At 45.9% G+C, this 19,327-nt stretch overlaps 1 protein-coding gene across 1 annotated transcript; it reads left to right on the forward strand.

The window, feature by feature from the left end:
• Positions 1 to 386: 386 nt before the first annotated feature.
• Positions 387 to 13,371, forward strand: HEATR9 (HEAT repeat containing 9). The gene is made up of 15 exons (XM_053892799.1): positions 387 to 486; positions 1,616 to 1,665; positions 3,375 to 3,556; positions 3,816 to 3,942; positions 4,150 to 4,206; positions 4,399 to 4,455; positions 5,121 to 5,178; positions 5,524 to 5,654; positions 9,091 to 9,273; positions 9,903 to 9,995; positions 10,105 to 10,224; positions 11,296 to 11,369; positions 12,060 to 12,111; positions 12,554 to 12,640; positions 12,884 to 13,371. The coding sequence occupies exons 1-15, from the start codon at positions 399 to 401 to the stop codon at positions 13,262 to 13,264; spliced, it is 1,740 nt and encodes a 579-aa protein (XP_053748774.1). The 5' UTR covers positions 387 to 398; the 3' UTR covers positions 13,265 to 13,371.
• Positions 13,372 to 19,327: the final 5,956 nt, after the last annotated feature.

Consider the following 19,327-nt stretch of genomic DNA (forward strand, 5'->3'; position numbering starts at 1 on the left):
CATGGGCTGATATGAGCTTGACAGTTCACCAAATGCTTTGACTCTCCTTCGCATTTATGCCTCACCTCAGCCCCTCTGACTCCCAGATAGACATGACTTTCCAGCTTTTCAGATGAGGAAACTGAAGCTCCTAGAGGTAAAGTGACTGGCTCAAGGCCACAGCCGTTAGATGCCAAGGGTTGGGGGTGGAGCTGGAGAATGGAACCGGAGTCTTCCATTTACCTAGGAGACCTGGTTGCTCAAAACATTCAGAAGCTTCTACCCACAGAAGCCCCGACTCCTCACCAATCCCTCTTGTGCCACAGAGGACAGGTCTCCCCCAGCTGTTCCCCCACATTCTCAACAGCCCTGTACTGCCCTGTCTGGGCTCCCTCTGGCCCCGCCAGGAGAAGAAGACGATGGCCTACGAAATATCAGCTGACATCCTTGACATCGCCACGTTGATGTTCAAGTACCCATGGCTGGAGTACCCAGAGAGGACCAAAGGTGAGGCTGGAATACAGACAGGAACAGAGTCAAGGTGGGGCCTGAAAAGAAAAGCTCTCTGGCTCCCTCTCCCAGACACAGGTCTGGTGAGTTCAACAAATCCACAGGAAGGGTCAGGGCAGGCCACTGGACACTTTGATGGCTCCCCACAGCCTTCAAAGTAAGTCACCAGGGCCCTCGAAGATGGGACATCTGTGTGTCCCCCCAGCTTCTGCTCACCTCTCTGTGCCCTGCTGTCTGCCCAGTTCCCCACCTCCCAGTCTTTGAAAGAATTTGTTCCCTGAACCGAACACTCTTCCCCCTTATCTATCTGGCTACCCCCTATGTGGATTAAAGACTGAGCCTGTGTATGATCGCCTCTGGAAAACCTTCCCTGATCCCCACAGCCAGAGTAGGGGGGCCTTCATCTGTACCACCTGTGCCTGTATCTTCACATTTTTCTCCCTTTGTTAGTTACTAGTAAACAGTTGTCTCACCAGCTAGACCAGTGATTCTCAAAGTGTGTTCCCAGGACAAACAGCATCAGTATCTTGTTAGAAATGCAAATTCCCAGCCCCCACTCCAGATCTACTGAATCTATACTCAGACTGAGTGCCAGAAATTGATTTTAACAAGCTCCCCAGATGATTCTATGGCACACTCAAGGTTGAGAACCACTGAACAAGACCGCTGTTTTTCACCATCAGCTGTACATTAGAATCCTCTGGGGAGGGGTACCTGGGTGGCTCAGTCGGTTAAGCTCCAACTCTTGGTTTCAGCTCAGTTCATGATCTCACAGTTCGTGAGTTTGAGCCCTGCATCAGGCTCTGCACTGTTGGGATTCTCTCTCTCTCTCTCTCTCTCTCTCTCTCCCTCCCTCCCTCCCTCCCTCCCTTTCTCTCTGCCCCTCTGCAACTTGTGCTCTCTCCCTCTCAAAATAAATAAATAAATATTAAAGGAAAAAACAATCCTCTGGGGAACTCTCTAAAATACCTAAGCCCTATCCCCAGAGAATCAAATTCAATTAGTCTAGCATAGGGCCGAAGCAGGTTAAAAGTTCCCCCCAATAATTCTAATACACAGTGTTCACTAAATGCTGAATAAGTGAATGCCTAAAAGGGTGATTCCTAGCCCACCATTTGTACCACAGAACTCAGAAAAGCCATGGCTCCTGTTCGCCTGCCCTTGTCCCGCTACCAGGTAAGACCCCTAACTTTTGCCACCCTGGGAACTTTGTTGAAGTAGGAGGGTCAGCAGATGGTCCCTTTTCATTAAGGCCAGTTCACAGAACCCTTACACACTCACCCCTGGGTCTTCCACTAACTCTGTGTGACATTGGACAAGTCACTTTCCCTCCCTGAGTCTCAGGAGCTTCCTCTGTCACAGGCTCCCTGTCCTGCTCCATTTGTAGAGTTGCTACAACATATTATCTGTAAGGCCTGGGCTATGCAGGCAGTGCTTAATAATGAGTCATCATTATTCATTAACACAGGGATCCTCATAGTTAGAGTTGCCAAATAAAATACAGGATGCCCAACTAAATTTGAATTTCAGATAAACAATGAATACTTTTTTAGTATAAATATGTCCCAAATAGGGTATCCAATACCTAAAATCTAAATTTAACTGGACGTCCTGTTTTTCATTTGCTTGGTTTTCACTAAATCTGACAACCCAGCTCATTGTGAATCAATACTACACTTTCTGAAAAAATGGCAAAGATTTGACAATCTTCACTATGATCTTCTCAATCACCAAACTGAAAACCACTGGCTGAAGCCCCTCTTCTTTGTTGCTCAAAGAACTGACTCTGAGGAAGACTGGAGAAGAAATAGGAATGAATCCAAGACAAATCTGCAGAGAAAGCCCCTGACCTACACACAACCCTTCACTACAATCAGAGCTACAGTTTCACAACCATTTAAGAGATAGATTTTTTTTTAAGTTTATTTATTTTGTGAGAGAACATGTGCATGAGTGGGGGAAGGGCATAGAGAGGGAGAAAGAGAGAGAATCCCAAGCAGGCTCCATGCTGTCAGCGTTGGAGTCCAACACGGGGCTCGATCTCATGAACCCTAACATCGTGACCTGAGCCAAAACTAAGAATCGGGCACTTAACTGAGCCACCCAGGTGCCCCTAAGAGATAGAGTATTTAAAGAAATTCTGCTTTTCCAATGACACTGTTAAATTCCATGAGAGCAGGGTAGCACCTGCTTCCCCAGCACCTAGGACAATGCTTGGCACTTAGCAGGTGCTCAGTAAGTACCTGCTGCATGCCTGAATGAAGGAGCAGTAGCCTGTCTTTTCCCCTCTTAACTCCACATCTGCCTCGCCCCTTGCCTTTCCCATCTCCTTGTCCTGATGGCCTTCTCAAAGTGCTCTGAGATCTTCAAATAACCAAACTGTGTACTAAGACTGGTTTACAGATCAACAATGGCTTCACAATCTTTATCCCATTTGTCCTTTGCAACAACGGGTACAGAGAGAACAAGGATTATTAGCTCCACTCTGCAGATGAGAAGACTGAGATCTTGGTGGGTGAAGTAACCTGCCCAAGTCACACAGGGTAGGGGTAGGAAGTCCCGGACTCTAGCTCAGATGAGAGACTGAAGGGTGTCTCTCTTACCTAGTCCCTTTTTTTTTAATGTTTATATATTTTAAGAGAACGAGAAGGGGAGGGGCAATGAGAGAGGGAGAGAATCCCAAGCAGACCCCTGACTGTCAGCACAGAGGCCTACATGCGGCTTGATCCCATGAACCATGAGATCATGACCTGAGCCGAAATCAAGAGTCGGGATGCTTAACTGACTGAGCCACCCAGGCATCCCACCTAGTCCCTTCTTATCCTGGTCCTTTTCCTGGCTGAGGAACACCCCCCTGCCACTGTTGTGCCACTCACACCCCCCAGATGCCAAAGGAGGAGTTTCCCCCTAGCCCAGAGTGCTGGAGGCAGCACCCAAGCAAGCCACTTTCAGTGCCTTACTGCTACTTCAAGAAGCCTGAGGTCTACACACACTGGCACACCCTATATGATAAGCGACAAGAACGGGAGGCCGAGAAGATGCTGCGGAAAATGAGAGATCACCCTAGGTGTGTTTTGACCTTTCCTATTCTCCACACCCTCCACACTTTCTGGAAAAGAGAAGAAGGAGAAGGTAGGAGTGGGAGAGGGGGTGGGGCAAGCCCAGCTTATAGATCCCAGAGAGGACCCTGGGATAGGAGGAGGCTCATCCGTCTTCCTCTGGTCCCATCTCTGAGCTGGGCTGAGGATCAAGGGCAGAGGAGAGTTTGTGAAGTAGGAGGGAGGGAACAAGGGGTCCAAGGCCAGCCTGTGCAATTTCTCACACAGGCAACTCAAAGAGGGCACCCCCATCCAAAAATTCCATCTCCCTATGAGCAAGCTGACTATACAATCTCAGATGGGATCCAAGCCCTCAGACCCTGCTGGGGACCCCCTGAAGTGGCAAAGATTAAAGGTCAGGGACCACGGTGGGAGGGAGAATGGGGAGACTCCCTTTGTGGGTGTCCTTACCTTGGGCTCACATTATCCTTCAGCCCTCAGTCCCTGCCTGCAAAATGGAGGGAGGAAAGGAAAAGGGACTGGATTGGATGAGCACCTGTTTGAAGTTCTACAACTATATTTATCCCTTTCTTCCTTTCCACTGGCTCCCTTGGATGGGCAGGAACTCACAAAAAGCCTGGAATCTCCCAGAGAGCCTGAGCAATTCTATGCAGCACAGGTGAGAGGTGGCAAGGGTGGTGGAGCATAGTCACAGGAGCTAGCTGAGCTGGGGAGGAGAAAGATGCTTGGGGGAAGAAGTGAGGGAGGGAGGAAGTATTCCAAGGCAAAACTCCAGCTGTATCCAAAGGACAGTAACTCATAGGGGTGCTGCCTGAGGGCTCTTCCCTTTTCTCCACCCCTGTTCCTGCAGGCTCTGGGGTGCCTGGGCATCAGTGAGCAGTTTGTCATGGAGGCACTATGGCAGGTGGTGAGTCTGAGGACACATGAAGCTCATGAGAGGAGGAACAGGGTCTGAGGTGTGTAGAGCATGGGCACATGGGCACAGACAAGGCTTGCCAGGGTGCAACGATGCTGGGTCAGATGCAGTGAGGAGAGCTGCCAGTGTGCAGCATGCACTATCTCATGCCCTTGGCTTCTCTGAAGGACAGCTTGATGGGGATGGAAGAATGTGAAGGTCCCCTTTGTCTAACAGAAAGACCCTCAACTGAAAAGCCAGGAAAGAACTTGGACTGAGTTCATTCTCTACCTTAACTGATTTAATCCCCCGTGTTTATATGCCAATTTATAATGGGGAACATGCTTTCTTGTCCATATTCTCATTTAAATCTTACAAACTAGGAATAGGTGGTAGTATCTGCACTTTTCTAAAGATAAATGGAAGCTCTGAGAGTCCAGGTGACTTGCCCAAGGCCACATGGCTACTAGATACCGGATAGGGATTTGAACGAAAGTCTTACTCCCAAGTTGTGTTCCTTCCATTGCACCGCCCTGCCTGTACTCTATGTTTGAGCATAGACAGGTCACCCTCTAGACTTGGTCTCCTCATTTGTAAATGAAAAGTTGAGATGATTCTGAAAGCTCTGACATTCCATCAACTTATGGCATGTTTCCACCACCTGCCTCTTAAATCAGGCCCAAACCGGTTCAGAGAAAGTGAAGTCTGAGGCCTGTCGAAGCCTGGCCCTCCTGGGTGAGTATGTCCTCTCCCTGGGGCAGGTGAGGGGGGTGGGGAGAAGTAGGGAAAGGTGAGAAAGGAAGCAGAGGAGCTCCTTTCCCCTTTGAGTAAGGAAAGTCACTTCAGCCTAGCACTGTGGGCAGAGAGAGGAAAGTGGGGTGAAAAGAGAGAAGAGACTGGAGGGAGAGAGAGAGCCCCTGGAACTGCAGCCATGCATGAGTGTCCTGAGAAGATGGGTAACACCTCAGGACCTAGTACTTAGAACTTCTGTCTTGAGGGCACAGTCGAGTCAAATGAATCCTGGCAGAGAAGAACAGTCCCTGAGGCTCTGCCCTGACCTGAGGACCCTCCCTGTCCAAGGTTGCCTGAATAAGCACGTGATCCAGGTTCTCATCACACAGTTGAAGGGGCAAAATGAGGAGGAAAGGATGGATTCTCTGACACGGCTACGAGTGGCTCTCAACTCCCAGGCTGCTGTCCCCAAAGACAAGGTGACTGGGAGGAGAGTCAGTAACTGGGGCAAGGTAATTGATGGTGTTGGCTGGGGTTAGGTCAGGGAGAAGGTAACCCGGCTCCTAGCCTTGATGGGAGAAGACACTGTCTTTGTGGAGTTCCCTGTGGAATAGCTTCCCTGCACAGAAGCACTGGCATAGCCACTTCGTGGTCACACGAGCTCTGACAAGCCAGCTTTCAGAGCCGCAGTTTGTCCATTTCTAAACTCTTGACAGTAACTACACTCATCGTGGTGAGCACTGAGTAATGTACAGAATTGCTGAATCACTATATTGTACACCTGAAACCAACATAAAAATTAATGGATTAGGGGTGCCTGGGTGGCTCAGTCAGTTGAGCATCTGACTCTTGATTTTGGCTCAGATCATGATCCCGGGGTCGTGGGATGGAGCCCTGTGTCCTGCGCTGTGCTGAGTGTGGAGCCTGCTTGGGATTCTCCCTCTCTCCCTCTGCCCCTCTCCCTAGCTTGCACTCTCACCCTCTTTCTAAAACTAAAAACCAATAATGGATTAAACCAATAAATAAAATGAAGATAGTAATTATAACAATGTTGGGAAGACTAAATGCAATGTCGGTGAAGCATCTAGTTCAACGCCTGTGCTTTTTAAGTGGTAATCATTATCCTTAAAAACCTACTAAAGAAAAAACCTCTCTCAAGAGGGGAAAGGGATCAAGAGTCTGCTGACACTAATCAAATTTTTTCCCCTTTTAGGATCCTCTTACTTTGATCCCATCACTGTTCCACGTGAAGTAGAATTCATCATCCATCCATTTACTCAACAAATATATATTAAACAGCTATCACATGCCAGGCACTGTCCTAGGCCCTTGAGATACATCAGTGAACTAAACAGGCTAAGATCCCCTGCTCTTGTGGAGCTTACCTTCTAGTCGAGGAGATATTTAATAACCAATAAACTTAATTATATAGTATGTTACAGGTAACCAGTGCAGTGGAAAAATTATATAGCAGGGTGAGGATGATCAGGAATGCCAAATGGGGACAGGAACAGGTCGTAGTTTTAAACCCAGAAGGGAGGGAAGGCCTCATTTAGAAGGGGTCATCTGAGCAAAGACATAAAGAGGGTCAAGGCGTTAGCCTTGCAGGTTATCTGAAAGAAGGCATTCCTGGCAGAAGGACCAATCAATCAATGCAGAGACCCTGAGGCAGGAGCGTGCTTGGATGGTTAAGGGACAGCAAGGAGGCCAGTGTGGCTGAAGCGGAGTGGGAATAAAGAAAGCAGTAGGAAATGAAGATATGTCAAAGTAGTAAACAGGAGACTCAATTATACTAGATCTAGATCTACTAGATCCACTAGACTAGATCATACTAGGTCATTGCTTTCTGGACGACTTTAGTATTTGGGCTTTTTACTCTGAGTGAAGTAAGAAGCCATTACACATTTTGAGCAAAGCAGTGACATGATCTAGCTTACATTTCAAAAGGTTCACTATGACTGCTGTTCTGAGAAATATGGGGAGGTGGGGGTGGAGTGTCAGGTGTAAGCAGAAAGACCAATTAGGGGCTACTAAAGCAATCCTGGTGAGATATAATGGTGGCATGGACCACGGTGGTTGCAGTGGGGCTAGTAAAATTCTGACAGGTAGAATGTGAACTATAAAAGACAGTGAGGAAACAAGGATGAAGCCAAGGTTTTGGGCCTAGCAGCTGAAGGATGGAGTTGTTATCGACTAAGATGGAGAAAGCTGCAGGTGGAACAGGTTTGAAGGTAATATCGGAAGTCCTATTTTGGACAAGTTATGTTTGAGATGTCTATTGGACCTCCAAGGGAGACAGCAGGTAAACAGTTGTATGTACAATTTGGAGTTTAGAAGTCTGAACTAGAGAAAGGAATTTATAAGTTGTTGGCATACAGACAGCATTTAATGTCATTCAATTAGATGAGGTCAGTAGAACCAAGAATCAAGTCTAGGGGCATCCCAACATTAAGAGCTCAGGGAGAAGAGGAAGAACCAGCAAATAATGATAGGTGGCCAATAGGTAGGAAGACAACTCAAGAGTCTTGAGATTCTGAAAATCGAGTGAAAAACATATATCAAGGAAACAAATCAACTGTATCAAATAATATAAGGACTGAGAATCAATACACAGATTAACTATGCAGGAATCCTTGAATATCTAAACAAGAACAATTTTGGTGGGGGTGGGTATAGGTCTGACATAATGAGTTTAAGAGTGAACGGGAGGAAAGAAATTAGAGATGGCAAGAATGGACAATTTTCCAAGTGTTGTTGGAAAGGGCTGTAGTTGGTACTGGGGGTGGATTTTAGAAAAAAGAAAAATAACAGCATGTTTCTATTCTAAGGGATAATGATCCAGTAGTCAGAAAAATGATAATTTTGAAGGGAGAAGAAAGAGTTGTGCACAAATGTTCTTGATTTGGTGAGAAGAGATGAAATCTAACGCACAAGTAGAGAGACTGACTTTAGATAGATGGTCAGAGTACCCAGTAGTAAGAGAAAGGGAAGAACATATAGGTGCAGGTGTTGAAGGTTGGATAGAAATGGTGGTTAGGTGTCTTTGGAACTTCTTTTCTAGTTGCTTTTATTTGCTCAATAAAGAAGCAAGGTCATCAGCTGAGAATAAGAACAGAGGAAGAAGTGTTAGAGGTTCCAAAAGGACAGGGTGTGAATCAGGAGAGGGAAAAAGACTTGCCCAAGGAAAAACAGTATGGTTACTAGGTAGGACTAAGGGTCTACGTGAGGTTTGTGTTCATACGTTTAAAGCAAGATCAGCCATCATGACTGTGGGCTTTTCTCCAGAAAGTACAGGCACAAAGTGGGAAGTTGACTACAATGAAGCAAGAAGAGGTAAAGGAGTTGAGTGAGGCAGAGAAGTGACTATAATAGGACCATGAAGTTTAAGCTGGGTAGAGAGTGAAGAAAATGAGCAATAAAAAGGTGCTCAGTGAATTGTTAATCCTTGTGGAGTCCAACAATTACTGGCATCAGGAAGTTAGCTGGAAAGATAAGCGGTGATGGTCAGAGAATGGGATCCATAAAATGGAGATCATGGAGAAGCCATAGTAATGGGTAATGATAAAAACCTGAGAATTAGGGGCTGACACAGAATGAAGGACAAGGTTATTGGATAGCAGGAGTAGGATCAATGGCATGTATATTTTTTAAATGTCAGGAATTAAGACAGCAGAAGTGTTAAAGAGAATGACATCCATCCATCCAGGATGGATGTCATAGAGAAATGAAGGGATATGACCTAGGAGCATGTGGATGACAGCAAAAATAAGGGGACATGGGTAAATTAATCTGATGACATGAGATTCATTTTAGGGAGGAAAAAGAATGCTCTGGAAGTAAGAGTGAACTGCCCTCTTAACAATGTCTGGATGAAGATATAGTTCCCCTGCCTATTTCACTTCTTGTCTCCCTCAGAGAACTCAAGTCGGGGATGAAGAGAAGTTGGTGCCTGTTCTGCAGATGCTGATAAAGAAGTCATCGAATGAAGCAGCTGTGGAGGCAGCCTTGTGCTTGGGTTTCCTGAGGCCCTGCAGCAAAATAGCCCAAGAGTTCTTGCTGCAATGCCTAAGCCAAGGGTCCAAAACCCAGCGGATGAAGGTATGAGGGGCAGAAGGCTGGACTCCCTGGGGAGTGCTGGGGAACCAAAGGCCAGTGCTGACTTTGGTACAGTTTGGACCCCGTCATACTCAACCAAAGAAGCTTCAGCAGGGAACACTGTGGGGTCCTCTGTGTGTCTGTGAATATGTATATACATGAGTATGGGGTCACGTAGACATGAGCATACATGCATATGTCTGTGTATGTTTGATTTGAAATAGTGTTCATTTTAAATGTGCACATATGTGGGGCTCCTGGGTGGCTCAGTCGGTTAAGCGTCCGACTTCGGCTCAGGTCATGATCTCACGGTTCATGAGTTCGAGCCCTGTGTCGGGCTCTGTGCTGACAGCTTGGAGCCTGGAGCCTGCTTCACATTCTGTGTCTCCCTCTCTCTCTGCCCCTTCCCTGCTCATGCTCTGTCTCTGTCTCAAAAATAAATAAAAACATTAAAAAAAAAATGTGCACATATGTGCACACATGAACTCATGCTCTCATTCAAGAGGCCAAGAGGCAGGAGAATGGACCCCAACTGTTCCCTGTGAGTTTTAGGCTCAGCCCTCAAGCCTACCTGGCCATCCAGATGCCTCTTAGCCCCTGTACACCCCATCCCACCTGCCTGCCCCCCACAGGCACTTAGGATGCTGGTCAAGATGATGCATGTACACTCAGCCACAGTCATCAGGGCCATCCTAGACCAGCTGTGCTCTTCTAGTGTCCTGGAGGTAAGGTCTAAGGCTACCTAGCACCCTTCCTTCTCCAGCAATAGGATGGGAATGATGAAGAGGGATGATGAAGAGTCTATCCTTCATACTTCCCCACCTCTGCCCTTAGCACCGCTTTGAAGCCACCCAGATGCTCAAGACCATTGGACTGGAAAAGATCCAGGCACAAGGGCTGGAGGGATTCACATTTGACCTGCTCTGGAGGAAGACTTACAATGAACCTTTCCTTGTGAGACCAAAGCTCCCAAGCCCAGGCAACCCAAACCCGTCTCCTCTCCCTTCTCTGAAGACCTCCCTGACTTGGCTCCCATCACACTGCCCCAAAACGTATCACATTCACTCTAACGCATTCCCTGTTCCCCTAATGCAGCCCATGTTTTCAAGCCACCTTGCCTTTGCAAGGGAGGCAGTTCTCTCAGCACAATGACAAGTCAACCCTCCCTCCCTCCGCAAGGTGAAAACTATCTCATGCTATTATTCACTCCCTCCCTCCTCCTGCCTGTTATAATACCATTGCTGCTGCAAGGCCAGTCCAAACACCTCCTATGGAAAGCTTTCCCAAATCACCTCCACCAGAATCAACCCTGCATTCCTCTGTGTTCCTTTGCTTTTATCTCTATTGTACCTTGTTACAGAACCAGCCACAGAACTTCCAAAGCCATTTTTCTGAAATGTAAATCAGATTGTGTCTCACCTCTGCATAAAATTTTTCAGTAGCTCCCCAGTGCCCTCAGAATGGCTTACACTGCCCTTCACCACCCAAGGCCTGCTCACCTCTCTAGCTTCAGCTTTCCCCACTCCCACTCACGGCCACACACCAGCTATGCTTAAGATCACCCTGTCCTGGTTTATACCTGCTATCTCAGTGTAACTCCTCAGAGTGCCCCACTCTGAAGAGTCTCGGTGTGGTCACCTAGCTACGCTGAACTCCTTTTTGTTTCCTAACCTCTCTGTGCTCTCTTGCCTCTAAGCTTTTGTACATGCCTTCCTCTCTGCCCCAAAATCTCCCACCCCCACCCTTCTACTGGTTAACTCCCATCCACTTTTCAGGCTGCAGCTGAGGCATTGCTTCCTCCAGAACATCTTGCTGGTACCCAGACTGAGGAGGCCCTATTTTCACCCTATACTTAGCTCATTTGTAACACTTACCACAGTAGTGTACATGTCTACTCACCCGCATGCTTCCCCTACCAGACCTCAAGGCAAGGACCATACATAGCACAAGGTAAAGGTTTGTGAGCACTTAAAGGCACACTCCTGCATTCCTTTTCTCTACTGTCCCACCTTAATCCTTCTTCAGGCTATGAGAAAGGCTGTGGCTGAAACTGTGGAGGAGCTGAAGATGAAGCCTACGATGATGAACCTGGTGGAGGCGTGAGTGGCTCAGGCTGGCAGAAAGGGGCACAGGGTCAGAGAGAGCTGAGAATCTGATCCCAGTTCTCTTGCCTGTGCCCCTGGCCAAGTTACTTTGACCCCTGGGATTTTCATTGGCAAAAGGGTACTGCTAACACCTATCACTCAGGGCTGCTATAAAATATAAAACATAAAAGCTCGTATTAAGATGAGGACATGAAAGGGACCTGTAAAAGGTAGAGTTCTGGGGGCACCTGGGTGGCTCAGTCAGCTGAGCTTCCGACTTCGGCTCAGGTCATGATGTCATGGTCTGTGAGTTTGAGCCCCGCGTCGGGCTCTGTGCTGACAGCTCAGAGCCTGGAGCCTGCTTCAGATTCTGTGTCTCCCTCTCTCTCTGACCCTCCCCCACTCATGCTCTGTCTCTGTCTCAAAAATAAATAAACATTAAAAAATAAAAAAAAAATAAATAAAAAGGTAGAATTCTGGACAGATGCAAGTCCCAATTGTCATTTGGTACCTCTTGGCAAATTGTAGTATCTGCCTTTCCCTTCCCAGCCCCTTTCCTAACCCAAGAAACAAGAGGGAGAAATTGATGTAATCAGCATCACTCTCTCGCCTTGTGCTCGATTCACTCTGGGCTGTCAGAAGAAACAACCAGCCCTCCTCCTCCTACCCTCTAACTGGATAACACATTCACTTCCTTCCACACAGGCAACTAATGAACTCAAATGCCACTGCACGCCAGGAAGCAGTCATCTCTTTGGTAAGGCCAGCCCTGCTTCTCTGACCAGATGTATTGATGGCAAGGGGAGTAGGCAATTGAGGGCAATTACTTCAGGGAAGAAAGGACTGTAAAGTTTGGGGAGGTTTGGTGGTTTATATTAGAATTCCAGCCCTACCACGAATTCAGCAATGACCTTTTCTTCAGGATTGGAAGTAGGTGGGATAAGGGACAGGAGATGGGTATGAGAGGCATTGCTTAGGTATTGCAGAAATTGTCTTGACTCTTTCTGGTGAACAGTATGTACTGGAACCCAATGCGGTGGCCCCAAAAGGGAAGGAAAGGGATACACCTCAGCTGGGAAGCCACAGCTCCCACTCTCTCCAGGCCAGATGACAGGGTCATCATGGAGACTAGAATGGAAAAGAGCACAGATGGGGCATCTTCCTAGGCTGACTACTTAGGCACATTCTGCCTCTGCCAGGGCGTCCTGGGGATCCACAAACCACAAGTGTTCCACTTGCTGTTGGACATGCTAGATGCGGAAAAGAGCCAGGCTGTGAAGAACAGTGTAAGGCATTCCTGCCCACCTCTTCCTCTTCTCTACCCTTCCTCCAAGCCTCTCCCATCCATCCTTACCACTTGCTCTTTGTCAGGAGGGAGGAAAGGGAATAAGCCCTCACACACTATACCTTGACTTCATTCCGTGGGACCCCAGTGGCCTGTGGCCAGAGCACCCCCTCACTGGGACACCCCCTCCCCTCCCAGCCTTAGCCTGAAGTAAACCAGCCATAGGACCTTTGTTTCAATGCAGCTACAAGAAACATTAACTCTCCTGGTCTCAACTGATCCTTGGATCCAAAACAAGCTAAAGAACAAGGTTATCTTTGTATATGAAGCACCTAAGACCAATGAGGAGGCAGAGCCTACAAGGTTCCGGAAAGACCCTGAGAACCCAGAAGAGTTAAATATCCAAGACTTTCAACTAGCACAGCTGAACCCCTTGTTTATTGCAAAGTCCAGAGCCACATCAGACCAACAGAAAAAGCCGAGTGCCCAGAGAGAGTCTGCCTTCTATCTCACTTCTACCTTCCCAACATGTTTCTCTAAACCAAAACACAAGGCACAGGCCACAGGGCCCTGGGTGCCAGGGATCAAGAAGCAGCTCCAGATCCTTGCTAAAACCTCTAAATAGGTCAGTTCTTTGGGCCTAGCCCCCATTCTCTTCCTGAGGTTACTTCTCAGGTTCCCCTGGGAAAACAACCTATACTTATCTTCCATGAATAAATGAGTGTCACTCTACCTACCACTGCTGTTCCTTTTGTCAGAGGCTACACTGAAACTCCTGTCTCCACACTCTTGGTTATGTGTTATTTTTCATTTGTTTCAACCGCTTATTTATTTTTGAGACAGAGCATCAGCCGGGGAGGGGCAGAGAGAGGAGAGACAGAATCCAAAGCAGGCTCCAGGCTCTGAGCTGTCAGCACAGAGCCCGACCCAGAGCTCGAACCCATGAACCGTGAGATCATGATCTGAGCCAAATGATCTCAGATGCTCAACCGACTGAGCCACCCAGGCGCCCTGAGTATTAATTCACTCAGTCACATGTCCTTCTCAAAAAGGCAAAGAGAAGACAGAGACAGAGCTGTTCCAATGGCCAGTCTGCCTCTCTAAATCAAGCCCTTGTCTATACCCAGAATTTGATGAGCTTCTGCCCAGAATGGGCTGCAAACAGGAAAAATAGAAAATCTTGCAAAGCTGGACTCTTGGGCCATTTCCTCTTACTAAATTGCCCCCTAACCATTTCCCAGTGGTTAGGAGATAATGAGGCTATAATCAAGACCAGCCATCTTCTCTGTCTCTTCTCCTACACTTGCTTTCTGCCTTCCTCAGAGCCATTCCCTGTGACAGACTCTCTCTACTCTTGAAAACTGCTTCAGTTTCTCCCTTATTTGTACTAAAGGCTTCAGTTTCCCTTTACCAATAGGACCTGCCACACCAATCCCAACAACCTACAAAAGGAAAAGCCCAGGAGTGAGTGGGTGGCTCAGTTGGTTAAGCATCCGACTTGATTTCAGTTCACGTCATGATCCCGGGATCTGTCAGCGCAGAACCTGCTTGGGATTCTTTCTCCCTCTCCCTCAAAATAAATAAATTAACGTTAAAAAAAAAACAAAACAAAAAAAGGAAAAGTTCAGACTTTGGAGTCAGACAAATCTGAAATTGAATCCTAGGGTCCAGGGTCCATCACTTACTTGATCTTTGACTTTGGACAAGTTAATCTATTTCTTCGCCTATAATAAAATGAGAATAATCCATACTACTTGAGAGCTCCTATTAGGAGCAAACAATAATATAAAGCCCAATAGAGTGCCTAGCATCACACAGTAAGCCCTCAAATTGAGCGTTTCTCTCTTCTCCTCTCTTCAGTGTTACCATGTGTGCCTGTGACCACTGGAGGTTAAAAATGTCCTGCCACCCCTATATCCTCCCCAATCTTATTGAAGTGACCTAATGTGAGGTCAAGTTCTTCCCATCAAGCAGAGAAAGGTCGAAGTAAAACAGATGCTCCTTTCCATTCCCCACACTCCAGGTTCTAGAGTGGTCTGGTTATTCTGAATCCAACATGGTATGTTTCATTCAGATGTTATCTCCCTACCTACCCCAGTACTTTCAGATGCACGTTTTGCCTTACAGAGTTGTAAGTAAAAACACACAGACCAAAGATGGCAAAAATGGATCTTCCTTTCTCTTACCCACTCTGCACCTTTGGGCCAATGAGTAACCTAACACAAATTTCCGTGCACCTTAACAGCCTGTGGGTACAAACAAGCACTTATTACCTAATTTAGGCTCTCAACTACTATAAAATCCTGCCCACAGATCTCTAACCCCTCCTCCTACTCCTCCATATTTCTGGCTTTCTAGAGGATATCTTGTTACTCAACCAGGTAATAGTCTCTGCTCAGCAGTACCTCAATCCTAATTTCACCAATCCTCATCAGAAGACTTAAGACAGCCTTGAGCATAAAGCCCTGCAGGGAGGACCCACCATCCAGTACACCACGAATGTAGCAAAGCCTTCCCAATAAGTACCAAAACTACCTAGATGCAATACTCTGACAAACACACTTAATCCTAGCTGTGGCCAGTTTCTCTCTGAGGCCTGAAATGCCCACTTCTCTCAGTCGCCAGGATCTGTTGCTATTGCTCTTTGGACACCATCCAAAATGTATGTTCCCTCCTCTTTTCCCTCTTTCTAATGAAACCTCTGAATATACCCTCTAATTCTGAAGGCAGAAAAAAAAAAAAAAAAAAAAAAGCAATAAACACGCTCCACCTCTTCTTCCAACATTCTCATCCATCTCTGTGCCATAACTGAAATCTAGCTCTCTCTCCTGAATGCCATGACCTCTTCCCAAAATCCTAGGTGTTGCTCATCCTTCTCCATTCCTTCCAATGTCATCGTTGTCCTGTGCCTTTATATAAAACTCAAGTGTCTTGGCTCTCTAGTTATACCATCCTCTGGTTCACTTCTCTGTTTTCTTATTCGTTGCCTGAACCTCGGTCTTGCTATCACCATGATGTAACAACCACCCAACAGCCAGCTCCTCAGTTCTTGATCTCAAATACAAAGGCCTTTCCCTTCCACTCACTTTAGCCATCCACTTCCATGGCCACACCCAGCCCTTATCATCCCCAGGAATTGCTCCATCTCCGAAATCCTGAATATCTACTTTCTGACCCAAACCTTCTATCTATCCAGCTTATCCTCAATAACAGTTCTCTGAATCTCATCAGTAACACCACTCTTGACATCCCTACATTCTCCATTAACTTGTTTTTCCTTCCTACTCAGCCTAGACTCCATCCATCAACCCCTATCTCTACTCTTCTCATACCTCCAACAGGTATGAAACAAATCTGAAATTTTTATTCAGATTACTAGTATCTGACTAGTAAAATCTCTAACCCTGAATCAAACTGCCTCTGTTCTATAACCAGGTTGCTAATTAAATATGGGGAAAAATCTGGGGCACCTGGGCGGCTCAGTTAAGCACCCGACTTTGGCTCAGTTTTGTGAGTTCGAGCCTGCTGTTGGCCTCAGATCCTCTGCCTCCCTCTCTCTGCCCCTCCCCTGTTACGTCCTCTCTCTCTCCCATCCAAGTACTAACAAGGCCCGACTCTGCTTAGCTTCCAAGATCAGACAAGATCAGGTGCATTCAGGGTGGTATGGCTATAGACACGCTCTCTCTCAAAAATAAATGAAAACACCTAAAATAAATAAATAAAAATATATTTAAAAATTTTTAAGATAGAGAAAAATCACACATCCATAGACTGTACCCATAAAACACTTGCCTCCTATGTTAACTGGGCTCTCATCATTGTCTGGCAACTTTACGGGTTCCTAGTCACAATACTTTCCTATTTCCTACAATGGTTATCTTAAGTCTTCTCTGCTATCTCTATCCTCACATTTACTACAGTCTCTTCAAACTATCATATTCCCCAACTCTCAGCAGACTATTATATTTTACTATACTCAGGGGATAAAAAGACATCACATGGAATTACTTCAACTTCCTGCCACCTCTGTTACAAGCATCCTTGTGCACAGTAAAGAGCACAGGCTCTAAGGCTAAATCCCTGGATTAGAATCCAGACTCTGCCACTTACTAGAGATGTGATCCTGGGCAAGTTGCTTAGCCTCTCAGTGCCTCTGTTCCTCACTGTACCCTCTGAAGCCCCTTTCAAGCAGCAATCAAAATCACACCATTTATCTCTTCTCTGAAGTGTTTCCTATACCTCCTTGGTTCACAGCATTGTTGTGAGAATTAGTTAACACAGAGTGCTTGTTAACAGTGCCTGGCACATAGGAAGCCCCCAATATATGTTAATCATCTGTTACCATCATTATCATCTGCATCTGCAACTATCCTTACCTCCAGAAATAACACAAGAGGCATTCTCCTGTTCTACTATAAATCCTTCACCAGCTTTCTGGTCACCATTCCTTCAAGGGATTTGAACATCAATCATCCCCATTTCCTTGCACGTAGTGTATAAACATGCTTATTTCTCACCCATCTTAAAAAATAACCTCCCACAAACCCATATCCCTGTCCAGATACTTCTTCTTACCTCAACCCTATCTCTAACCACCCTTTGTAATCAAGATTTTTAGTTGTCCACATTACCTGTCTCCATTTCTCTAATATCTATTAGTCATCATCCCACTTCAGTTTGGGTTCAGAATTCAATGCCCTACCAAAATGGCTTTTGCTAAGGCAGTGGTCCTCAAAAGGGGCAATCATGCACCCCAAACTGTGTCCCCAAAGGACATTTGGCAGTGTCAGACATTCTGATTGTCACAACTGGGGGCTGCTCCTGGAGTCTCGTGGTAGAAGCCAGGGATGCTGCTAAACATCCTGCAACAAAAAGGGCAACCCTCCATACCAATGACTTCTCCAACCCAAATGTCAGTAGTCCCAAGGTTGAGACACCCTGTGCTAAGGTAATTTAGAGCCTCCATATTGCTAAATACGAGTGCTTTCTATATGCACTCTGTATGACTTGGCCTGGCTTGAGCACTTGACACCACTAGCTTCTCCCTCTTTAAAATCCATGCTTCCTTTGGGTTCCACCAACACCTCACTGGCCATTTCTAGTCTCTATTTCAGGATCCTCTTCTATGATCTCTTAAGTATTAGTATTTCTCAGGGTCCTATCCTAGGCTCTTCTCTCTATATATACTGTCTCCCCAAACCATTAAAATCAACTGAGGCTCTTATTAAATGGCCACGCCGAATAGATTTCACTGTTTTGGAATAGAACCCAGCATCCTTGTGTTTGAAAAAAAATCCTTGCTAATTCTAATATAGAGCTTGGATGGTGAAGAACTACTCTAGACAGTCTTACTATATCCACTCAGCACTTTAATTACCATTTAAATATTAGTGGCTCATTAATCTCAAATCTGTACCTATAATAGATTCATTCACTTAGCCAATATTCATTGAGTTACCTACTCTGTGCCTGACACTGTTCTAAGCACTGGGGTAGAACAGTCAACAACAGACAAGGTTCCCTACTCTCCTGGAGCTTATATTCTAATGACGAGAGAAACTGACAACCACAAAAAGATCATTTCAAATAATGATAGATACTGTGATGACATTATAAGAGGTGATAGGAGTCACTGAGGAGAGGCAGTATTTTAGATAGAAGGCCAGGGAGGAGGGTGGAATCTGACCCAACATTGCAATGAAAAGGAATCAGCCATCTGAATATTTGAGGAAGGTGAATCCGAAACAAAGCATATAAAGATACTACAGCAAAAGCATATTGGTACCATGAAGAATTAACACCAATGTGGTTAAAGCAAGGTTAGTATGGATAAATGTTACACAATAAGGTTGGAGAGGGAGACAGAGGCCAGTTCATAAGCATTCCGCAAGTCAGGGTAAGGAATTTATAGCCTACATGTAACAAAAGTCAATGAGGCACCTGGCTGGCTCAGTCATTAGAGCACGTGACTCTCAATCTCAGGGTCATAAGTTTAAGCCCCACGTTGGGTATGCAGCTTCCCTAAAATAAAAGTCATTTAAAGCCTTTAAAAAGGCATGACATAGTCTGATTCACATCTTTACGGTATCATTTGGCTACTATGGGAAAAATAGACTTTACAGGAAAAAGAATGTATAGGAGAGAAAGTGATTTGGAAAGGGAATCAAAAGTTCTGTTTAGTCCCATCAGAGTTCTGTTTAGTCCCATCAGAGTTACAAAAACAGAAAAGAAAGGAAAAGAAAAAAGTTCTGTTCAGTACATCTTAATAAAAAGGTCAAGTTAGGAAGCTGACTATAATCCAGAGTGAAGGAAGGCAAGAGGTCAAGACTAGAGGCTTAAATTTGGTAACCATCAGTGTATTAGACGGTATTTAAAGCCACAGCCTGAATGAGTTCTTCCAGGATGAAAATGAGTGTAAGTTGAAAAGGAAAAGGTGATTCAGAACAAGCTCTGAGAAACCTCCTACATCTGAAGGTCAGGCAGAGAAGCAGCAAAGGAAGCAGAAGTCAGTACAGAAAAAAAAAAATCAGCATGCATAATGCTGAATGCCAACTTTCTAAGCTGCAGATTTGCACAACCCAGCTACCTACTCATTTCCCCTTATCTTGCTCCCAAACCTGTTCCTTTCCCAGTGTTTTCTATTTAAATGAATAGCACATCTACCCAATCACCAGGCTAGAAACCTGAC

The sequence above is a fragment of the Panthera pardus genome, unplaced genomic scaffold, assembly GCF_024362965.1.
Source record: "Panthera pardus isolate Hobbes unplaced genomic scaffold, ASM2436296v1 HiC_scaffold_3, whole genome shotgun sequence".
Taxonomy (NCBI): Eukaryota; Metazoa; Chordata; class Mammalia; order Carnivora; family Felidae; genus Panthera; species Panthera pardus.